Here is a 17894-nt window from a genome sequence, read left to right on the forward strand (position 1 = left end):
TGAATGAGAGCGATTCTCTCGGCTCTCTCCCTTCCATGTTTTCTTTTTGATTGGCCCTCGACGATCCTCAGTGACGCCTCCCGCACCGCCTCTCGCGACAGTCAGCAGCCCTCGCTTTTCCGTGCGCACGCGCAGTATCCCGATTGGCTCTGCCCTAGCGGATTGACGGGCAGATCAGCCAATGGTCTCGTAATATAGGTGGAGCGAGCCCTTGAGGATGTCCACGACCCGGCCTCTCGCTAAATATTCATGAGGGAGGCGGGTGGACGCCGCTGCACACTCCGGCCGGCGCCATGAAGTGAGAAGGGGGCAGGGGGGTCGCGGCTCGCGAGCGGGCGCGGGGGGTTCTTGAAGATGGGGTCACCGGTGGGCGCGCCTGGGTCCCCAGTGGGGCGAGGGGAGGGTGAAGGGGTGGGGCGGGGGCAGCCGCAGGGAGCAGCGGTGATAGCGAGGAGACACTGAGGCTCCTGAGTACCTGAGGGTTACCGGGGGCGCCGGGCAGGTCACCCTTTTGGGCCCCACGACCGGGCAGTGTGGAGGCGGGAGAGGGGCTGAGGGAACGGGGACTGACCCAGCAGCCCCTGCCGCCAGGCTCAACGTGGACGGGCTCCTGGTCTACTTCCCTTACGACTACATCTACCCCGAGCAGTTCTCCTACATGCGGGAGCTCAAACGCACGCTGGACGCCAAGGTGGGTGGCAGGTGGGCCCGACCCGCCCACTCGACGGGAGGGGCTGCCACGCCTGGGCCTAAAACAGATTGCAGGACCTCTGGATTTTAGAAGTACGAGGTCCTTGGGAATCCAGGACCCCATAATCTTCCGTTATCCAAAATAATAATGGTGAATAGGCTGGGCGCGGTGGCTCGTGCCTGTAATCCTAGCGCTTTGGGAGGCCGAGGCGGGCGGATCACTTGAGGTCAGGAGATCGAGACCAGCCTGGCCCACATGGTGAAACCCCGTCTCTTCTAAAAATACAAAAATTAGCCAGGTGTGGTGGCGGGCGCCTGTAATCCCAGCTACTCGGAAGGCTGAGGCAGGAGAATCGCTTGAACCCGAGAAGCGGAGGTTGCAGCTAGCCGAGGTGGCGCCATTGCACTCCAGCCTGGGGGACAGAGTGAGACTCGGTCTCAAAAATAAATAAAATAAAATAATAATGGTCAATAGGCTGGGCGCAGTGGTTCGTGCCTGTAATCCCAGCACTTTGGTGCGAGGTGGAGGTGGGAAGATCACCTGGGACCAGGTATTGGAGACCAGCTTGGGCAACACAGCAAGATCCTATCTCTACGAAAAATTAGAAAATTAGCTGGGTGTAGTGGTGCTTGCCTGTAGTCCCCACTGCTTGGGAGGCTGAGGCAGGAGGATCGCTTGAGGCCAGGAGTTGGAGGCTGCAGTGAGCCATGATTGTGCCGTTGCATTCCAGTCTGGGCAACAGACTGTCTCTTAAAAAAGAAGGGAGAAAAGTTCACTATATATCAGCTACTGGTCTAAATATTTAACAATTTCTCACTAATCATCACAGTCATGTTATGAGGAAGATTTTATTATTAGGCCCATTTTATTTTATTTATTTATTTTTGAGACAGAATTACAGGTGCACGCCACCACATCCGGCTAATTTTTTGTATTTTTAGTAGAGAAGGGGTTTCAGCATATTGGCCGGGCTGGTCTCAAACTCCTGACCTCAGGTGATCCACCTGCCTCGACCTCCCATAGTGCTGGGATTACAGGTGTGAGTCACCACGCCCGGCCTTAGGCCTGTTTTAGAGGTAGGGATACTGAGGTCCGGGGAGGTGAAGGTACTTGCCTAAGACTACTCAACAAGAAGGAAGCAGAAGTGGGTTTGAACCCCACTGCCAATGTGAACTGCTGCTGTGTTATCCTGCTGTTCCAAGTTGGTGGCGTTGGAGGTCGGGGAGAGTCCCCAGAGTTTGTGTGCCCAAGGTTTTGAGACCCTGTGTGTTGTCCCTCTGGTTCCCAACATGCAGGGTCATGGAGTCCTGGAGATGCCCTCAGGCACTGGGAAGACAGTGTCCCTGTTGGCCCTGATCATGGCATACCAGCGGGTGAGTGATGCGTTGAACCCATAAAGGTAGACAAAAGAAGGGACAGGACAGGGACTGAGTCCACTTGTTATCGGCAGGCATATCCGCTGGAGGTGACCAAACTCATCTACTGCTCAAGAACTGTGCCGGAGATTGAGAAGGTGAGCTGGGACTCATCCTGGTGCTCCAGCCCCACTGTTCCCTAGGCCCTATTGGTCCCCCTGGTGGTGGCCATCACCAGCTTTCGGGGTGTCTGGGAAGCTGGGGAAGAGGCTGGGGCCTGGCAGGGCAGGGGTTTGTGCCTCCAATGAACACAAGCTCCCCCTACCTGCCCCCAACTTTGGAGTAGGTGATCGAAGAGCTTCGAAAGTTGCTCAACTTCTATGAGAAGCAGGAGGGCGAGAAGCTGCCATTTCTGGGGCTGGCTCTGAGCTCCCGCAAAAACTTGTGTATTCACCCTGAGGTGAGCACCCGTCCCTTCTCCTTGCCCTTAACCCAGAGGTAGAGGAAACTCTTTCGTCCAACTGCAAGTCCTGGATCCCCAGGCCGGACCTCTTGCAAAGGCATGCAGGCAGTGGCTACACACAGAATTCCTGTCTCACTGGTCAAATTCTCATTCATTGTGGCCCAGGCAAGCACACCACCTTCAGGGAGTCTTCCAATTCTACCCAGGCCTGGGAGAGGTTAAAAAGGCAGCTCTTAGAGGCTCTGGAAGGCCTGGCTCTGAAACTTACCGGCTGGGTATTTATGGAGAGGTGTTTTCTGCCACCTGGGCCTTAGTCTTCCTTTCTGTAAAATGGGGATAATTATGTGCCTGCCTCTTAAGGTTGCTGATGATAAAATTGGATGAAATGATGGCAGCTGATGCCCTTAGCATGTAACAAGAGCTAAAAGAATGTTAGAAATTCTCGGCTGGGCACGGTGGCTCACACCTATAATCCCAGCACTTTGGGAGGCTGAGGCGGGCGGATCACAAGGTCAGGAGATCGAGACCATCCTGGCTAACACGGTGAAACTAGGGGTTTAGTAGAGACTAAACCCCATCTGTACTAAAAATACAAAAAATTAGCCGGGCGAGGTGGTGGGCACCTGTAGTCCCAGCTACTTGGGAGGCTAAGGCAGGAGAATGGTGTGAACTCGGGAGGTGAAGCTGGCAGTGAGCTGAGATCACGCCACTGCACTCCAGCCTGGGCAACAAGAGCAAAACTCCGTCTAAAAAAAAAAAAAAAAAAATTCTCATGATAGGCCAGGTGCGTTGGTTCACACCTATAGTCCCAGCACTTTGGGAGTCTGAGGTGGGCAGATCATTTGAGGTCAGGAGTTCGAGACCATCCTGGCCAACACGGTGAAACCCCATTTCTACTAAAAATACAAAAATTAGCCGGGAGTGGTGGCGTACGCATCGGTAATCCCAATTGCATGTACACGGGAGGCAGAGGTTGCAGTGAGCTGAGGTCACACTACTGCACTGTAGCCTGGGGGACAGAGGCTAAAAAAAAAGAAAAATTGTCATGATATTTATATACATAATATATGACATATACATATACATAATATACATACACATGTATATATATGATATATACATAATATATGACATAATATATGACATGACATATATGTCATATATACATAATATATGACAAATACAATATTAATTGTTATTAAATATTAATTGTTATTAAATTATGCTATAAAACCATTGTACTTGGCTGGGCATGGTGGCTCACGCCTGTAATTGCAGCACTTTGGAAGGCTGAGGTGGGTGGATCAGGTCAGGAATTTGAGACCAGCCTGGCTGACATGGAGAAACCCGATCTCTACTAAAAAAAAAAAATACAAAAGTTTGCTGGGCACATGTCTGTAAGCCCAGCTACTCGGGAGGCTGAGGCAGGAGAATCGTTTGAACCCCAGAGGGGGAGGTTGCAGTGAGCCAAGAACGCACCACTGTACTCCAGCCTGGGCAACAAGAGTGAAACTCCATCTCAGAAGAAAAAAAAAAACACTACTCACTGTGTGCCAGGCACTGTTCTGAATACTTTACATGTGGTAACTCATAGAATGTATATATGTATGTATATATATTTTATATATATGTGTGTGTGTGTGTGTGTGTATATTTTTTTTCTTTTTGAGACGGAGTCTCACTCTGTCACCCAGGTTGGAGTGCAGTGGCAGTCTTGGCTCACTGCAACCGCTGCCTCCCTGGTTCAAGCAATTCTCTTGCCTCAGCCTCCTGAGTAGCTGAGATTACAGGCACACTCCACCACACCCAGCTAATTTTTGTGTTTTTAGTAGAGACAATGTTTCACCATGTTGGTCAGGCGGGTCTCTAACTCCTGATCTCGTGATCCGCCCACCTCGGCCTCCCAAAGTGCTGGGATTGCAGGCATGAGCCATCGTGCCCAGACTTATTTATTTTTTTTTTTTTTGAGATGGAGTTTCACTCTTGTTGCCCAGGCTGGAGTGCAGTGGCGTGATCTAGGATCACCGTAACCTCCACCTCTCAGGTACAAGTGATTCTTCCGCCTCAGCTTCCTGAGTAGCTGGGATTACAGGCACCCACCACCACGCCTGGCTAGTTTTTTGTATTTTTAATAGAGATGCGTTTCATCATGTTGGCCAGGCTGATCTCAAACTCCGACACTGGGCCCACAGACTATATATTGCATCACATTATTTGTAAGAATATATGAGAAATAATATATCTAGTGAATGACAAAGAGCACAGGCCTCGGTGACTGATGAAAGGGGAAATGGAGAGGGAAGGGCTGGCTGCCTTGGAGCTTTCCCTTTGGTGTAGGAAAAGGATTTGTTCTTGGGAAAGATAGCCTTAGGCTGTGATGGTGCCTTAGAGGATACAGAGCAGGTCAGGGGTGACGGGAGTCCCAGACTGTGCAGAACCTCCTTTGATTCTTAGGCCCTGCCAGGGTTCCATGTGATTTGGCATTTCCAAGGATGAAGTAATTATCCTCAATCTATATGCTAAAGATTTTTCAAGGCTTAGTGTTTTAAAATATTAGTTTTGGTTGGCTGGGCACAGTGACTCAGCCTGTAATCCCAGCACTTTGGGAGACTGAGGTGGGAGGATTGCTTGAGGCCAGGAGTTTGAGACCAGCCTGGGCAACATAGCAAGACCTCATCTCTACTAAAAAGACAAAAATTAGCCAGGCATGGTGGTGCACACCTGTGGCCTCAGCTACTTGGGAGGCTGAAGGGGGAAGGATCAATTGAGCCTGGGAGGTCAAGGATGTAGTGAGCCGTGATTGTACCACTGCATTCCAGCCTGAGTAGCAGAGGGACCTGTTTCCAAAAATATATATGTATAACTTGTAGTTGTAAGAATGTAACAATTTTACTACTCTCTTTTTGTTTTTTTGAGAAGAGTCTCACTCTGTCACCCAGGGTGGAGTACAGTGGCATGATCTCGGCTCACTGCAACCTCTGTCTCCTGGGTTCAAGCAATTCTCCTGCCTCATTCTCCCGAGTAGTTGGGATTCCAGGTGTGCACCACCTTGCCTGGCTCATTTTTGTATTTTTATTTTTATTTATTTATTTTTTTGTGATGGAGTCTCGCTCTGTCGCCCAGGCTGGAATGCTGTGGCGCCATCTCGGCTCAGTGCAAACTCCGCCTCCCGGGTACAAGCGATTCTCCTGCCTCAGCCTCCTGAGTACTGGGATTACAGGCACGTGCCACCATACCTGGCTAATGTATTTTTAGTGGAGACAGGGTTTCACCATGTTGGCCAGGCTGGTCTAGAACTCCTGACCTCAGGTAATCCGCCCACCTCGACCTCCCAAAGTGCTAGGATTACAGGTGTGAACCATCGCGCCCGGCTAATTTTTAGTGGAGATGGAGTTTCAGTTTCACCATGTTGGCCAGGCTGGTCTCGAACTCCTGATCTTGTGATCTCCCCACCTCAGCCTCACCAAGTGCTGGGATTATAGGCGTGAGCCACCGCGCCCAGTCCAGTTTTACTACTCTTGTATCCCTGCATTAAGTTCCCATGTGTCTTAACTAATAATGCAACAGACTGAGGTTCAAGTTGTCCAAAACCCCAGCCATCTGGGAGGTGTGGAGACCTGCGTTTGAAGAGTGGTTGGGTTTCCACCCTGTCTGGGTGCTAAGATGCCCCACACCCCCAGGTGACACCCCTGCGCTTTGGGAAGGACGTCGATGGGAAGTGCCACAGCCTCACAGCCTCCTATGTGCGGGCGCAGTACCAGCATGACACCAGCCTGCCCCACTGCCGCTTCTATGAGGTGCCTGGAGGGCAGGGCTGAGGGAGGGAGGCTGGATGGGTGGCCTGGGGCAGGCAGCCTCCCTGACCCCTGGCACTCTTGTCCCAGGAATTTGATGCCCATGGGCGCGAGGTGCCCCTCCCCACTGGCATCTACAACCTAGATGACCTGAAGGCCCTGGGGCGGCGCCAGGGCTGGTGCCCATACTTCCTTGCTCGATACTCAGTGAGAAGGCTGGTGGGGCGGGCAGAGGGGCGAGTGTGAGGGTGTGGGCTGCCCGCCCGTCTACTGTCTGCCCATGCCTGTCTGTTGCTTGCTGTGAGTCTGCCTGTCTGCATCTCCCTGTTGATGGGTGCCCATGTCTGTCGGTCTGTCTCTATCCATCTGCTCATATTTCTGCCTGGCCTGTGTCTGCCTCTGCAGGCCTGTGTGGGAATGATGGGCCAGTGTGGCCAGGGGTAGGGGTTGGGGTGGCAGGGCCCTGGTGACCCTGCTCCCTGGCCCCCCAGATCCTGCATGCCAACGTGGTGGTTTATAGCTACCACTACCTCCTGGACCCCAAGATTGCAGACCTGGTGTCCAAGGAACTGGCCCGCAAGGCCGTCGTGGTCTTCGACGAGGCCCACAACATTGGTGAGGGGGGCACCAGGGGCCAAAGGGACGCCAGCCCCTCTGAGTGAGGCCCCTGCAGGCCTGCCTGAGCCGGCTCTGTCCCCCTTCTCCAGACAACGTCTGCATCGACTCCATGAGCGTCAACCTCACCCGCCGGACCCTTGACCGGTGCCAGGGCAACCTGGAGACCCTGCAGAAGACGGTGCTCAGGTGGGGCTGGGGACGGCTGGAGGACCCTGGTGCCTGCCCCTGGGACCCTGGCCTCTGTCTGACTTGTCCCCAGGGGTGCCAGCCCCACCCCAGCCCCAGCTTATTTCCCCGCAGGATCAAAGAGACAGACGAGCAGCGCCTGCGGGATGAGTACCGGCGTCTGGTGGAGGGGCTGCGGGAAGCCAGCGCCGCCCGGGAGACGGACGCCCACCTGGCCAACCCCGTGCTGCCCGACGAGGTGCTGCAGGGTGAGCTCCCACCCCCCGCGGCCCCTCAGTCCCTTTCCTGCCTCCCCGTGGCCGCTGATAGTGTCTCCTCGCAGAGGCGGTGCCTGGCTCCATCCGCACGGCCGAGCACTTCCTGGGCTTCCTGCGGCGGCTGCTGGAGTACGTGAAGTGGCGGCTGCGTGTGCAGCACGTGGTGCAGGAGAGCCCACCCGCCTTCCTGAGCGGCCTGGCCCAGCGCGTGTGCATCCAACGCAAGCCCCTCAGGTGCGGCCCCATACGGCACGGGGATGGGGGCTCAGCATGTCCTGGTTAGGCAGAGCCATGTCCTCCATGCCTGTAGCCCAGGATCACCATTGCCAGCCTCAGGAGTGAGTGAGCTAGGCGAGGCACGTGGGACCCTGTCTGGTCTAACCTGGCAGGTCCGGGAGCAAGGTTGGAGCTGGTCCAGGGTCCCTGCGTTGGGCAGGGGCCTGTCAGGCAACACCTGGCTGGATTGGAGAGTCTACCCCACCCAAGAGAGAGTAGTGGGAGCACCATTTACAGAGGGGTGGACTGGGGGAGGAGCCAAGGAGGGTGGTGGGAGGTGAAAGCTGGGAGCTAAGCCAGGCCACAGCGGCAGGGAGGGAGTGTGTTGAGAACCAGCTGGTGGGGGCCTGGACAGGGGCTCCTGCTGGGAGCAGAAACCCGAACCTGGGTCTCGCAGGCTAGGAGCTGGGGGAGGAGGCCCCGGCCCATGTCTCTTCCCACCAATGCCTCTAATCTTCCAAGTCTAAGGGCAGGGGCGTCCCCATGGAGCAGTCTGGGTGCATTTTGGGGGAGTCAGTCTCTTGAGGCACAGGGCAGGCAGAGAATGACCAGGGATAGAAGGGGGCTTTTCCGGCCGGGCGCGGTGGCTCAAGCCTGTAATCCCAGCACTTTGGGAGGCCGAGACGGGCGGATCACGAGGTCAGGAGATCGAAACCATCCTGGCTAACACGGTGAAACCCCGTCTCTACTAAAAAATATGAAAAAAGTAGCTGGGCAAGGTGGCAGGCGCCTGTAGTCCCAGTTACTCAGGAGGCTGAGGCAGGAGAATGGTGTAAACCCGGGAGGCGGAGCTTGCAGTGAGCTGAGATTGTGCCACTGCACTCCAGCCTGGGCGACAGAGCGAGACTCTGTCTCAAAAAAAAAAAAAGAAGGGGGCTTTTCCTTTGCTGCTTTGGGTAACTCATGAGTCTTCTCTAAACTGCAGTTTTCTACTTTGTAAAACGGCCAAGGAGTCGGATCTTTACTTCACAGGGTTCTGTGGTGGTTAATGAGAGAGCAGCGAAACCAATCAGCTACCCTGTCCTGAGCACTAAGGAGGAGCTAAGCCCTTTATGTTCCTTACCTCAATTGTACCCTCAGTACGGCATCCCCACCCTGCACATGAGGACGCTGGGGCTCCCAGAGGGAAAGCCTTTGCCCAGAGCCGCACAGCACTGTGCCCAGTAGTTGGGGCTTGAAGCCAGGCCTGTGGGCTCCAAAGGCCCTGGCTGCCCTGCCTCTGTGGGTGAGGCCACCTTCCGTGTGGGTTTTCCCATCTTCCCCAGAATTGGAGACTTGTGAGGGCAAAGAGGGGATCTCAGTCACTCAACACACATTCCCCAAGTGCCTGCTCCATGCTGGGGACACAGCCGTAGAGGCTCCATGGCCCAGTGTAGGGGACAGACTCATCCCCAGCTAGCGACCAGCCAGGGTAGGCGCCTGGGGTTAGAGGAGACAGGCTGGGAGGGCTGAAGTGTGGGAGGCAGGTTTGCAAGTGTGACTGCCCGCCTGGCTTCAAAGCCAGCTGCTCCATGACCTGTCCCCGGGGCTGAGCGCCTCAGCCCTGCCTGTGTGCATTGTGGCCGAGTGGCCCTGCACATGCATGAGTGTGTGGACGCAGTATCCGTGGGACTCTGCGGGATGTGGGTGATGACTGCATTCCTCTGCGAGCCCATGGGGTTCCGACACTGTCTGTGTCCCCACAGGTGTGTGAGAGACAGTGGGAGAGGTTCTGGATGTGAATGCATGACCATGTGGCCATGCAGGATTAATGCTATGACTGGGGGATTCTGGGTGTGATAGTGAGTCTCTTGTTTTGATCAGAACCCACTTAGGGCCGGGTGCAGTGGCTCGCACCTGTCATCCCAGCACTTTGGGAGGCCGAGGTGGGCGGATCACCAGGTCAGAAGTTCGAGACCAGCCTGGCCAACATAGTGAAACCCCGTCTCTACTAAAAGTATAAAAATTAGCTGAGCATGGTGGCGGGCATCTGTAATCCCAGCTACTCGGGAGGCTGAGGCAGGAGAATTGTTTGAACCCGGGAGGTGGAGGTTGCAGTGAGCCGAGATGGCGCCAGTGCACTCCAGCCTGGGTGACAGGGCGAGAGTCCGTCTGAAAAAGAAAAAAAGAAGAAAAAAAACCCACTTAGGAGGTCGTGCTAGCAGGTATGGCAAGTGACCACATGACTCTGGGGTTTTTGATTATTGCTCTGTCTGTGCCATTGTGCAGCAGTGGCTATGTGTGACATGCAGATGTATAGCGTGGGGGTGCACGTTTCTAAAACAGGCCCACTGCCCGCCCTCACCGAGTGCCCATTGTCTGGGGAGACAGGCACGTGACCGCCGTGATGGCGGAGGCAGGGCTGCTGGTCCTCTTCATGCTTCCGTCTGACCCTGACCCTGTCTCTCCTCCCCACCAGATTCTGTGCTGAACGCCTGCGGTCCCTGCTGCACACCCTGGAGATCACCGACCTTGCTGACTTCTCCCCGCTCACCCTCCTTGCTAACTTTGCCACCCTTGTCAGCACCTACGCCAAAGGTAAGCTCACCTTTTTCTATCCCTGCTGGGCCTCCTAGGAGCTGGAATCAGGGTCACAGCAGAGTCTAGAGGGTTGTTGGCAGGAACTTGGACACACAGGGCTTTGTGGGGCTTGGCTTGGAAGTGTGGGCTCTATTTTGAAGGCAGTGGGGAGCCATAGATAGTTCTTGAGTAAGCCTTGTGCTCAGATTTACATTTTCACAGACTTCCCCGGGCTGCAGAGTGGAGAAGGATGGCGTGGGCAGTGGTAAGGGATGAGGCCAGAGAAGCTCTATGGGGTCAGCTCATACTAGAGGGCACGGTAATGAGTTGATCATTTTGCTCCTGGGGGCACTGGAAAGCCATGGTAGGTTCTAGCAAGCAAGGTGCCAGGTCAGATTTGTGCTTTTTTTTTTTTCTGAGATGGAGTCTCACTCTATTGCCAGGCTGGAGTGCAGTGGTGTGATCTCGGCTCACTGCAGCCTCCACCTCCTGGGTTCAAGCAATTCTCCTGCCTCAGCCTCCCCAGTATCTGGGACTACAGGCACATGCCCCTACGCCCAGCTAATTTTTGTATTTTTAATAGAGATGGGATTTCACCATGTTGGCCAGGATGGTCTTGATCTCCTGACCTCATGATCCACCCACCTTGGCCTCCCAAAGCGCAGCGAGTCACTGCGCCCAGCCCAGATTCGTGCTTTGGAAAGACTTCTTCTGGGTGCCAGAGGTGGTGGCTTATGCCCGTAATCCCAGCACTTTGGGATGGTGAGGCAGGCAGATGACCTGAGGTCAGGAGTTCGAGACTGGCCTGGTCAACATGGCAAAACCCCATCTTTACTAAAAATACAAAAATTAGCCGGGGGCCGGACATGGTGGCTCACGCCCGTAATCCCAGTAGTTTGGGGGGCCGAGGTGGGCAGATCACTTGAGGTCAGGAGTTTGAGACCAGCCTGACCAACATGGTAAAACCCTGTCTTTACTAAAAATGCAAAAATTTGCCAGGTGTGGTGGCGGGCTCCTGTAATCCCAGCTACTTGAGAGGCTGAGGCAAGAGAATTGCTTGAACCCAGGAGGCAGAGGTTACAGTGAGCCAAGATTGTGGCACTGCACTCCAGCCTGGGCAACAGAGCAAGACTTGGTCTCAAAAAAAAAAAAAAAAAAAAATAGGCCGGGCGTAGTAGTGGCTCATGCCTGTAATTCCAGCACTTTGGGAGGCCCAGGTGGGTGGATCACCTGAGGTCAGGAGTTCGAGACCAGCCTGACCAATATGGTGAAACCCCATCTCTACTAAAAATACAAAAATTAGCTGGATGTGGTGGTGCATGCCTGTAGTTCCAACTACTCAGGAGGCTGAGACAGGAGAATTGCTTGAACCCAGGAGGCGGAGGTTGCAGTGAGCTGAGATCGCACCAGCTGCACTCTAGCCTGGGTGAAAATAAGATTCCATCTCAAAAAAGAAGAAAGAAAGATTTCTTCTGGCAGGGATTGGAGGCAGGAGACTGGGTGGCAGGCAGGGACCTGAGCAGGAGGGGAGGGGCCTTGGCCAGGATGTGGCCATGGTGAGAGAGAAAGGTATGGTTTGGAGAGAGATGTGGGAGGTAGAGGCTGGGATGTGGGGAGCATGGTGCCTGGGTTTTGGGACCTGGGACAAGAGGAGTACAGGCTGATGTTCAGATTTTCAGGTTGCGAGAGAGGGGCATCATTCTGGAGGCTTTATGGGCCAGTGTTCCCTCCCAGTCCTCAGCGTGAAGCTCAGCAGGGGTTCAGTCTGTCTCCTGGGGGTTTATCCTGTACCCAGGAAACCAGATCAGGCCTCATGTCCTGCGGCAGAGCCTGACGGGAGGATGGAGATCTCGGCCCCTGCCCTGGGGCTGGGTAGCGAGGCCTGCTGGCTGCTGCTTCTGCCTCTGTCTCTCTGTCCTGCCCCATTTTCCATCCCTGCCTTTGTCGTTCTCTATCCACTGTTTCCCAACTGCCAACACCTTATGTTCTTTCACCTGGAGCATCCTTCCTCATCCCCCAGCCACCTCCCCCTCATCCTTAGGTTCTCAGCTTAGTAGAGATGTCACCTTCTCCAGGAAGCCCTCCCTGACCCCCAGGCTGAGCAGGCCCCTCCTCTGGGCCCCTCTGTCCCAGCACTGCCCACTCTCAGTCATCCCTGTCTGAGGACAAGTCTGTCTCCTGCTGGACTGCGAACCCATACAAGCAGCGGCAAGGCTGGCTTGGTCACCACTGTGTCCCCAGCACAGACAACTTGATTTTTTTTCACTGAGTGAAACTGAATATATAAATTCATTCATTCATTTATTTCTTCAACAAGCGGGCCAGGCTCAGCACTGTGGAAGCAGCAGGAACCAAAAAAGATCTCATTCCTAACCCCCCAGAACTTATATTCCAGAGGGGAAAACCAGTAGCAAAGATGCAGTCAAATAAACAAGGAAATAATTCCAGAAAGTGGCAGTTATCATGAAAAAAAAAAATATGTTGTTGCATTGGAATATGTCTGCATAGAAAAGGTGGCTGGGGAGGGCCTTTCGGAGGGGCTGACTTTTGAGCAGTCTCAGATGACCAAATGGAGCCACCTTGGGAGGTTTTCCAGGCCACATGGGACCAGCAAGTGTAAACACGCCGGGGGACTGAGCCTGCTGATTTTTGAAGGTCAGGCACCAGGCCACTGGAGGCGTGTGGGGGCCATGGGAGGCTTCTGCGGGGGGCGGAGGTGATATGGCCGGGCTCGGGTTTCCACAGGGTCCCTCTGGCTGCCGTGAAGTGAGCAGGGGATGATGGGTCCAGGCAGGAGGTGATGGTGGCTGGCCCCAGGTGGGGTCGGGGGCAGTGGTCAGATTGCAGGTAGGTTTTGGAGGCAGAGCTGCCTGGCTTTGCTGATGGCTTAGGTAGAAAGGTCGTGGGAGTCCAGGCGCAGTGACTCATACTTATAATCCCGGAACTTTGGGAGCCTGAGGCGGGCGGATCACTGGAGGTCCCCCATCTCTACTAAAAATACAAAAATTAGCTGGGTGTGTTGTAGGGGGGGTGTACCTGTAATCCCAGCTACTCGAGAGGCTAAGGCAGGATAATCAGTCACTTGAACCCAGGAGGCAGAGCTTGCAGTGAGCCGAGATCGCGCCACTGCACTCTAGCCTGGGCTACAGAGCGAGACTCCATGTCAAAAATCAAAAACAAGGGTCCTGGGAGAAAGCTTAAGGCTCTGGCTCCTGGCTTTGGTGTGGGTGCTGGGGGGGCCCTGCAGTACTGGGAGAGTGATCAGTGGGCGGGGCTGTGGCGCTCTCTACTTGGGATCCTTCGTGAAAGTTTGCACAGGTGTGGGCCCTGTGGAGAGGCAGTAAGACTGGGTTGTATTTTGGACTCAGATGCCTGGTTTGGGGCTTAAGCAGCTCATGTTTGGTCCCATTTACTCCCCGGCAGTATGGGATGGAGATTGGGGTGAAGCAAGGGAGCGGAAGAGGGAATGGCTGAGTGGGTGCCGCTGTGGCTGTAGTGGGGGAATCTCACCCATCCTTGCCTGCCCTCTGCAGGCTTCACCATCATCATCGAGCCCTTTGACGACAGAACCCCAACCATTGCCAACCCCATCCTGCACTTCAGGTGGGACCCTGCCCGGTGGGGGTGTGACTGCACTGTGGGTCAGGGGCCCAGCCCTCTGGGCCCTCACCGCCCTCATTTCTCTCCAGCTGCATGGACGCCTCGCTGGCCATCAAACCTGTATTTGAGCGCTTCCAGTCTGTCATCATCACGTCTGGGGTGAGGACCCTTCTCCTGTTCCTCCCAGTCCCTGGCCTCCCTCCATGGGCCTCCTGGTCCCTGCCCAGTCCTGCTGAGATCCCTCCCACTGTCCCCCCTACAGACACTGTCCCCGCTGGACATCTACCCCAAGATCCTGGACTTCCACCCTGTCACCATGGCAACCTTCACCATGACGCTGGCCAGGGTCTGCCTCTGCCCCATGGTGAGTGGGAGAGGCTAGGGCTGGGACTGGGAGGGGAGGTGAGAGCAAGGGTCACCCCCCTTCCTTGGCTTCCCCCACTGCTCAGGCAGGAGAGTTTTACAGTGAAGAGGCCGGGTGTGGGACTCAGACAGACTTAGGCTTGATTCTGCTTCTCTGTGGGTACAACTCTCAAGCCTCAGTTTTCTCATCTGTGAAATAGGAATGTATCCTCCCTGATCTCCCAGGGCGGTTGAGAGGATTGAGAGAACTGGGGTAAAACACTTAGGTAGCCTAGGGTCTGGCACAGGTAGGCACTTAGTCAGCATCTTGGTTAACGTGGCTTTGCTGGGTATGTGGTCTGGCTGTGACCCAGGTAAATGGGCCTTCCTGTCCATCTCCATCTCTGTAACATGTGCACGTCAACATGGGCCCTCAGTTCCTTATCTGAAGTTCCGAGGCTGGTTTTTTGTTTTGAGACAGACTCTTGCTCTGTTGCCCAGGCTGGAGTGCAGTGGCACGGATCTCGGCTCACTGCAACCTCCGCCTCCTGGATTCAAGTGATTCTTATGCTTCAGCCTCCTGAGTAGCTGGGATTACAGGCATGTGCCACGACACCCGGCTAAATTTTGTATTTTTAGTAGAGACAGGGTTTCACCATGTTGGCCAGGCTGGTCTCAAGTGATCTGCCCACCTGGTCCTCCCAAAGTGCTGGGATTACAGGTGTGAGCCACTGCACGCGGCCATTTGTTTTGGAATTCAGAATTTTCCAGCCTTTAGAGACAAGGCATATGCTGTGTGGTGTGTGATGCCCCCAGTACGGTCTGGGTGGCTCCCCCGAGTCAAACTCCTATTTTGGCAGTAAAAGATTTGGAAGCATCACATTAAGGAGTAAGTCAGGCCTCTGCAGAGACTCAGGGCAGGGCAGGTTTTGCTACTTAATGAGTTTGTGCCCAACTGGAAAAAGAAATGTGTTCAGAGCTTTTGGCTTTTGGAGTTGCCTGTCAGAGGTTGTGGACCAGTAATGACCACCCACTGCATGGTGGTTGTGTGAGGTTGCCGGCTGGCAGGGATGCCCACTGGCATAGTGAGGGGTGTTCTTCGGGATCCGGCTGGCCTGGGGCCTGGGGCTGGCTAGAGTGTAGCTGCTGGTGGAGAGTGTGGACAGACTCGGGTCCAGTTCCATCTTTGCCACCTATTTGCTGTGTGACTTTGGGCAGGCAAGTCACCTTTTCTGAGGCCAGGTCATTTGTGCAATGCAGATAACAGGGTAGCTGAGGGTTCATTCAATGACATTGTGTTTATAAAAAGTTTAGAGCAATTTGGCCGGGCGCGGTGGCTCAAGCCTGTAATCTCAGCACTTTGGGAGGCCGAGACGGGCGGATCACGAGGTCAGGAGATCGAGACCATCCTGGCTAACACGGTGAAACCCTGTCTCTACTAAAAATACAAAAAAAAAAAAATTAGCCGGGCGAGGTGGCCGGCGCCTGTGGTCCCAGCTACTCGGGAGGCTGAGGCAGGAGAATGGTGTGAACCCGGGAGGCGGAGGTTGCAGTGAGCTGAGATCCAGCCACTGCACTCCAGCCTGGGCGACAGAGCAAGACTCCGTCTCAAAAAAAAAAAAAAAAAAAGTTTAGAGCAGACTGGGTGTGGTGGCTCACTCCTGTAATCCCAGCACTTTGGGAGGCCAAGGTGGGATGGTCGCTTGAGGCCAGATGTTCAAGACCAGACTGGGCAACATGGTGACACCCTGTCTCTCTTAAAAAAAAAGCTTAGAACAGCACCAGCAGGTGGTCAGCACTCACACACTGGAGCAGTTGCTGCTGCCTCGCTTATCATGACCTCTGTTGCTCTCTTCAGATCATCGGCCGTGGCAATGACCAGGTGGCCATCAGCTCCAAATTTGAGACCCGGGAGGATATTGGTATGCTGCCAGTGGGGCTGGTTTCTGTGGGTTCCAAGAGGGAGGTGTATCAGTCAGATGGGCTGAGTCACGCTGCTGTAACAAATATCCCTGGCCTTAGTTGCTTAGCCCAGAGCTAGCTTCCTTGCCCGTGGGACACGTCCACTGTGAGCTGGTAGGGGGCCTGCCCTGTCTCTCCTCACCTGGGAACCTCCACCGCTAGGTGCGTCAGAGGCAGCGTGATGTGACAGGTGGGATCACAGCGGTCACAGTGAATTGTGCACTGGTTCCTAAGGGTGCTCCCCTGGAAGTGACACATGGCCTTTTTTTTGAGACAGAGTCTTGCTCTGTTACCTAGGCTGGAGTGCAGTGGCATGATCTCGGCTCACTGCAACCTCTGCCTTGTGGGTTCAAGCAGTTCTCATGCCTCAGCCTCCCGAGTAGCTGGGATTACAGGTGTCTGCCACCACGCCAGGCTAATGTTTGTATTTTTAGTAGAGGTGGGGTTTTGCCATGTTGGCCAGGCTGATCTCAAACTCCCGACCTCAGATGATCCATCCACCTCGACCTCCCAAAGTGCTGGGATTACAGGCGTGAGCCGCCGCGCCTGGCCCCTTCTGCACTGATTTCATTGGCCATGGCAAATTACATAGCCAGGTGTGACTTCAGGAAGTGGCAAGGAGGGTTCTCAAACACGCCTGGGAGGAGGAGGAAGGGGATGTGTGTGAATAGCCTGACAGCCAGCCTCAGTGGGGTTTCCAGAAACTCCTAGTTCGAAGACAGAGAAAGGGGGAGGACCTGAGCCAGGAGAGGGCCTAACCTCTGACCCCTCGCAGCTGTGATCCGGAACTACGGGAACCTCCTGCTGGAGATGTCCGCTGTGGTCCCTGATGGCATCGTGGCCTTCTTCACCAGCTACCAGTACATGGAGAGCACCGTGGCCTCCTGGTATGAGCAGGTATGCTTGGCCACCCCCTCCCTGCACTTATTCTCCTCAGACCCTGGCACTGCACTGCTATGTCAGCGTCATTCCTCTTACCCTCTGATGGTGACAGGTGTCCTGTATGACAGGAGAGTGCATGTAGGAATGGGGTGTAAGCAGCACACACTCTATGTCCCGCCCCCAGTACATCAGGCTGAGAACACAGACATAAGCCCCAATGTGGGCCCCTCCCTCAGAGGAGTACCCTGTGGCAGAGTCACCCCCACCTTCTAGGTTCCTTGCTCCCCTGCTGCTCTTTGGGGCTACCCCATCCCTGTGATCATCCAGCACAGATGGCCTGGTGGGGAGGCCCAGGTAGCAGGTGTGACTCTATCTAGGTTAGAGGAAGGTTCTAGAGAATCAAGGCTGGACTGGGACTCAGGGCAGAGCCTCTCAAGGGTCTGCAGGAGCCCCTTCAGGGAAGCAGGCAGAGGAGGTCGTGGGGCATTCTGGAAACAGGGCTCACCACAGCCAGGCCGTGGGTGGGAGGGGAGGCCACTCTGCACTTTGTGCCTCTGGGCACACCATGGCCAGGCTCTCAGGAGTGGGTGAAAGCACTTTGGGGCAAGGTGAGTGAACTTGGCTAATCCAAGTATTGGAATGGCACTCATGGGAGGCAGGAACCTCATCCTCACAGCCAGGACATTGGCCTTGTGCTTCAATAGGTGGCTTCCACACGGCGGAAAGGTGATCCAGTCCCCACAGCCCAGGTGCCTTTTGTGTCCTATTTAAGACACCTTTGCCTACCGCAAGGTCATGAAGAGAGGCTGCTGTGTTTCCTTCTAGGAGCTTGTGGTTTTAGCTTTCACATCTAGGTCTATGAGGTACCTCAAATTCATCTTTCTTTTTTCTTTTTTTTTTTTTTTTTTTTTGACAAGAAGTCTCGCTCTGTAGCCCAGGCTGGAGTGCAGTGGTGTGATCTCGGCTCAC

At 54.6% G+C, this 17894-nt stretch overlaps 1 protein-coding gene across 2 annotated transcripts in view; it reads left to right on the forward strand.

Moving 5' to 3' along the window:
* Positions 1-248: 248 nt before the first annotated feature.
* The window catches only part of ERCC2 (excision repair cross-complementation group 2), a 20461-nt gene continuing 2815 nt past the window's right edge, over positions 249-17894 (forward strand). Inside the window, exons 1-17 of one of the 2 annotated variants that reach the window (XM_011963005.1) lie at positions 249-298; positions 592-691; positions 1987-2064; positions 2142-2204; positions 2393-2506; positions 6190-6306; positions 6394-6510; positions 6795-6918; positions 7011-7107; positions 7222-7355; positions 7430-7598; positions 10039-10157; positions 13673-13742; positions 13829-13898; positions 14002-14103; positions 15940-16003; positions 16819-16940. In XM_011963005.1, coding sequence (XP_011818395.1) covers positions 294-298; positions 592-691; positions 1987-2064; positions 2142-2204; positions 2393-2506; positions 6190-6306; positions 6394-6510; positions 6795-6918; positions 7011-7107; positions 7222-7355; positions 7430-7598; positions 10039-10157; positions 13673-13742; positions 13829-13898; positions 14002-14103; positions 15940-16003; positions 16819-16940 — 1665 coding nt within the window. In that variant the 5' untranslated portion in view covers positions 249-293. Of the gene's footprint in view, positions 299-324; positions 692-1986; positions 2065-2141; positions 2205-2392; positions 2507-6189; positions 6307-6393; positions 6511-6794; positions 6919-7010; positions 7108-7221; positions 7356-7429; positions 7599-10038; positions 10158-13672; positions 13743-13828; positions 13899-14001; positions 14104-15939; positions 16004-16818; positions 16941-17894 lie in introns of those variants that run through there. The other variant, XM_011963006.1, reaches the window with a different exon arrangement.

This window comes from Colobus angolensis, unplaced genomic scaffold (genome assembly GCF_000951035.1).
Source record: "Colobus angolensis palliatus isolate OR3802 unplaced genomic scaffold, Cang.pa_1.0 Scaffold60, whole genome shotgun sequence".
Taxonomy (NCBI): domain Eukaryota; kingdom Metazoa; phylum Chordata; class Mammalia; order Primates; family Cercopithecidae; genus Colobus; species Colobus angolensis.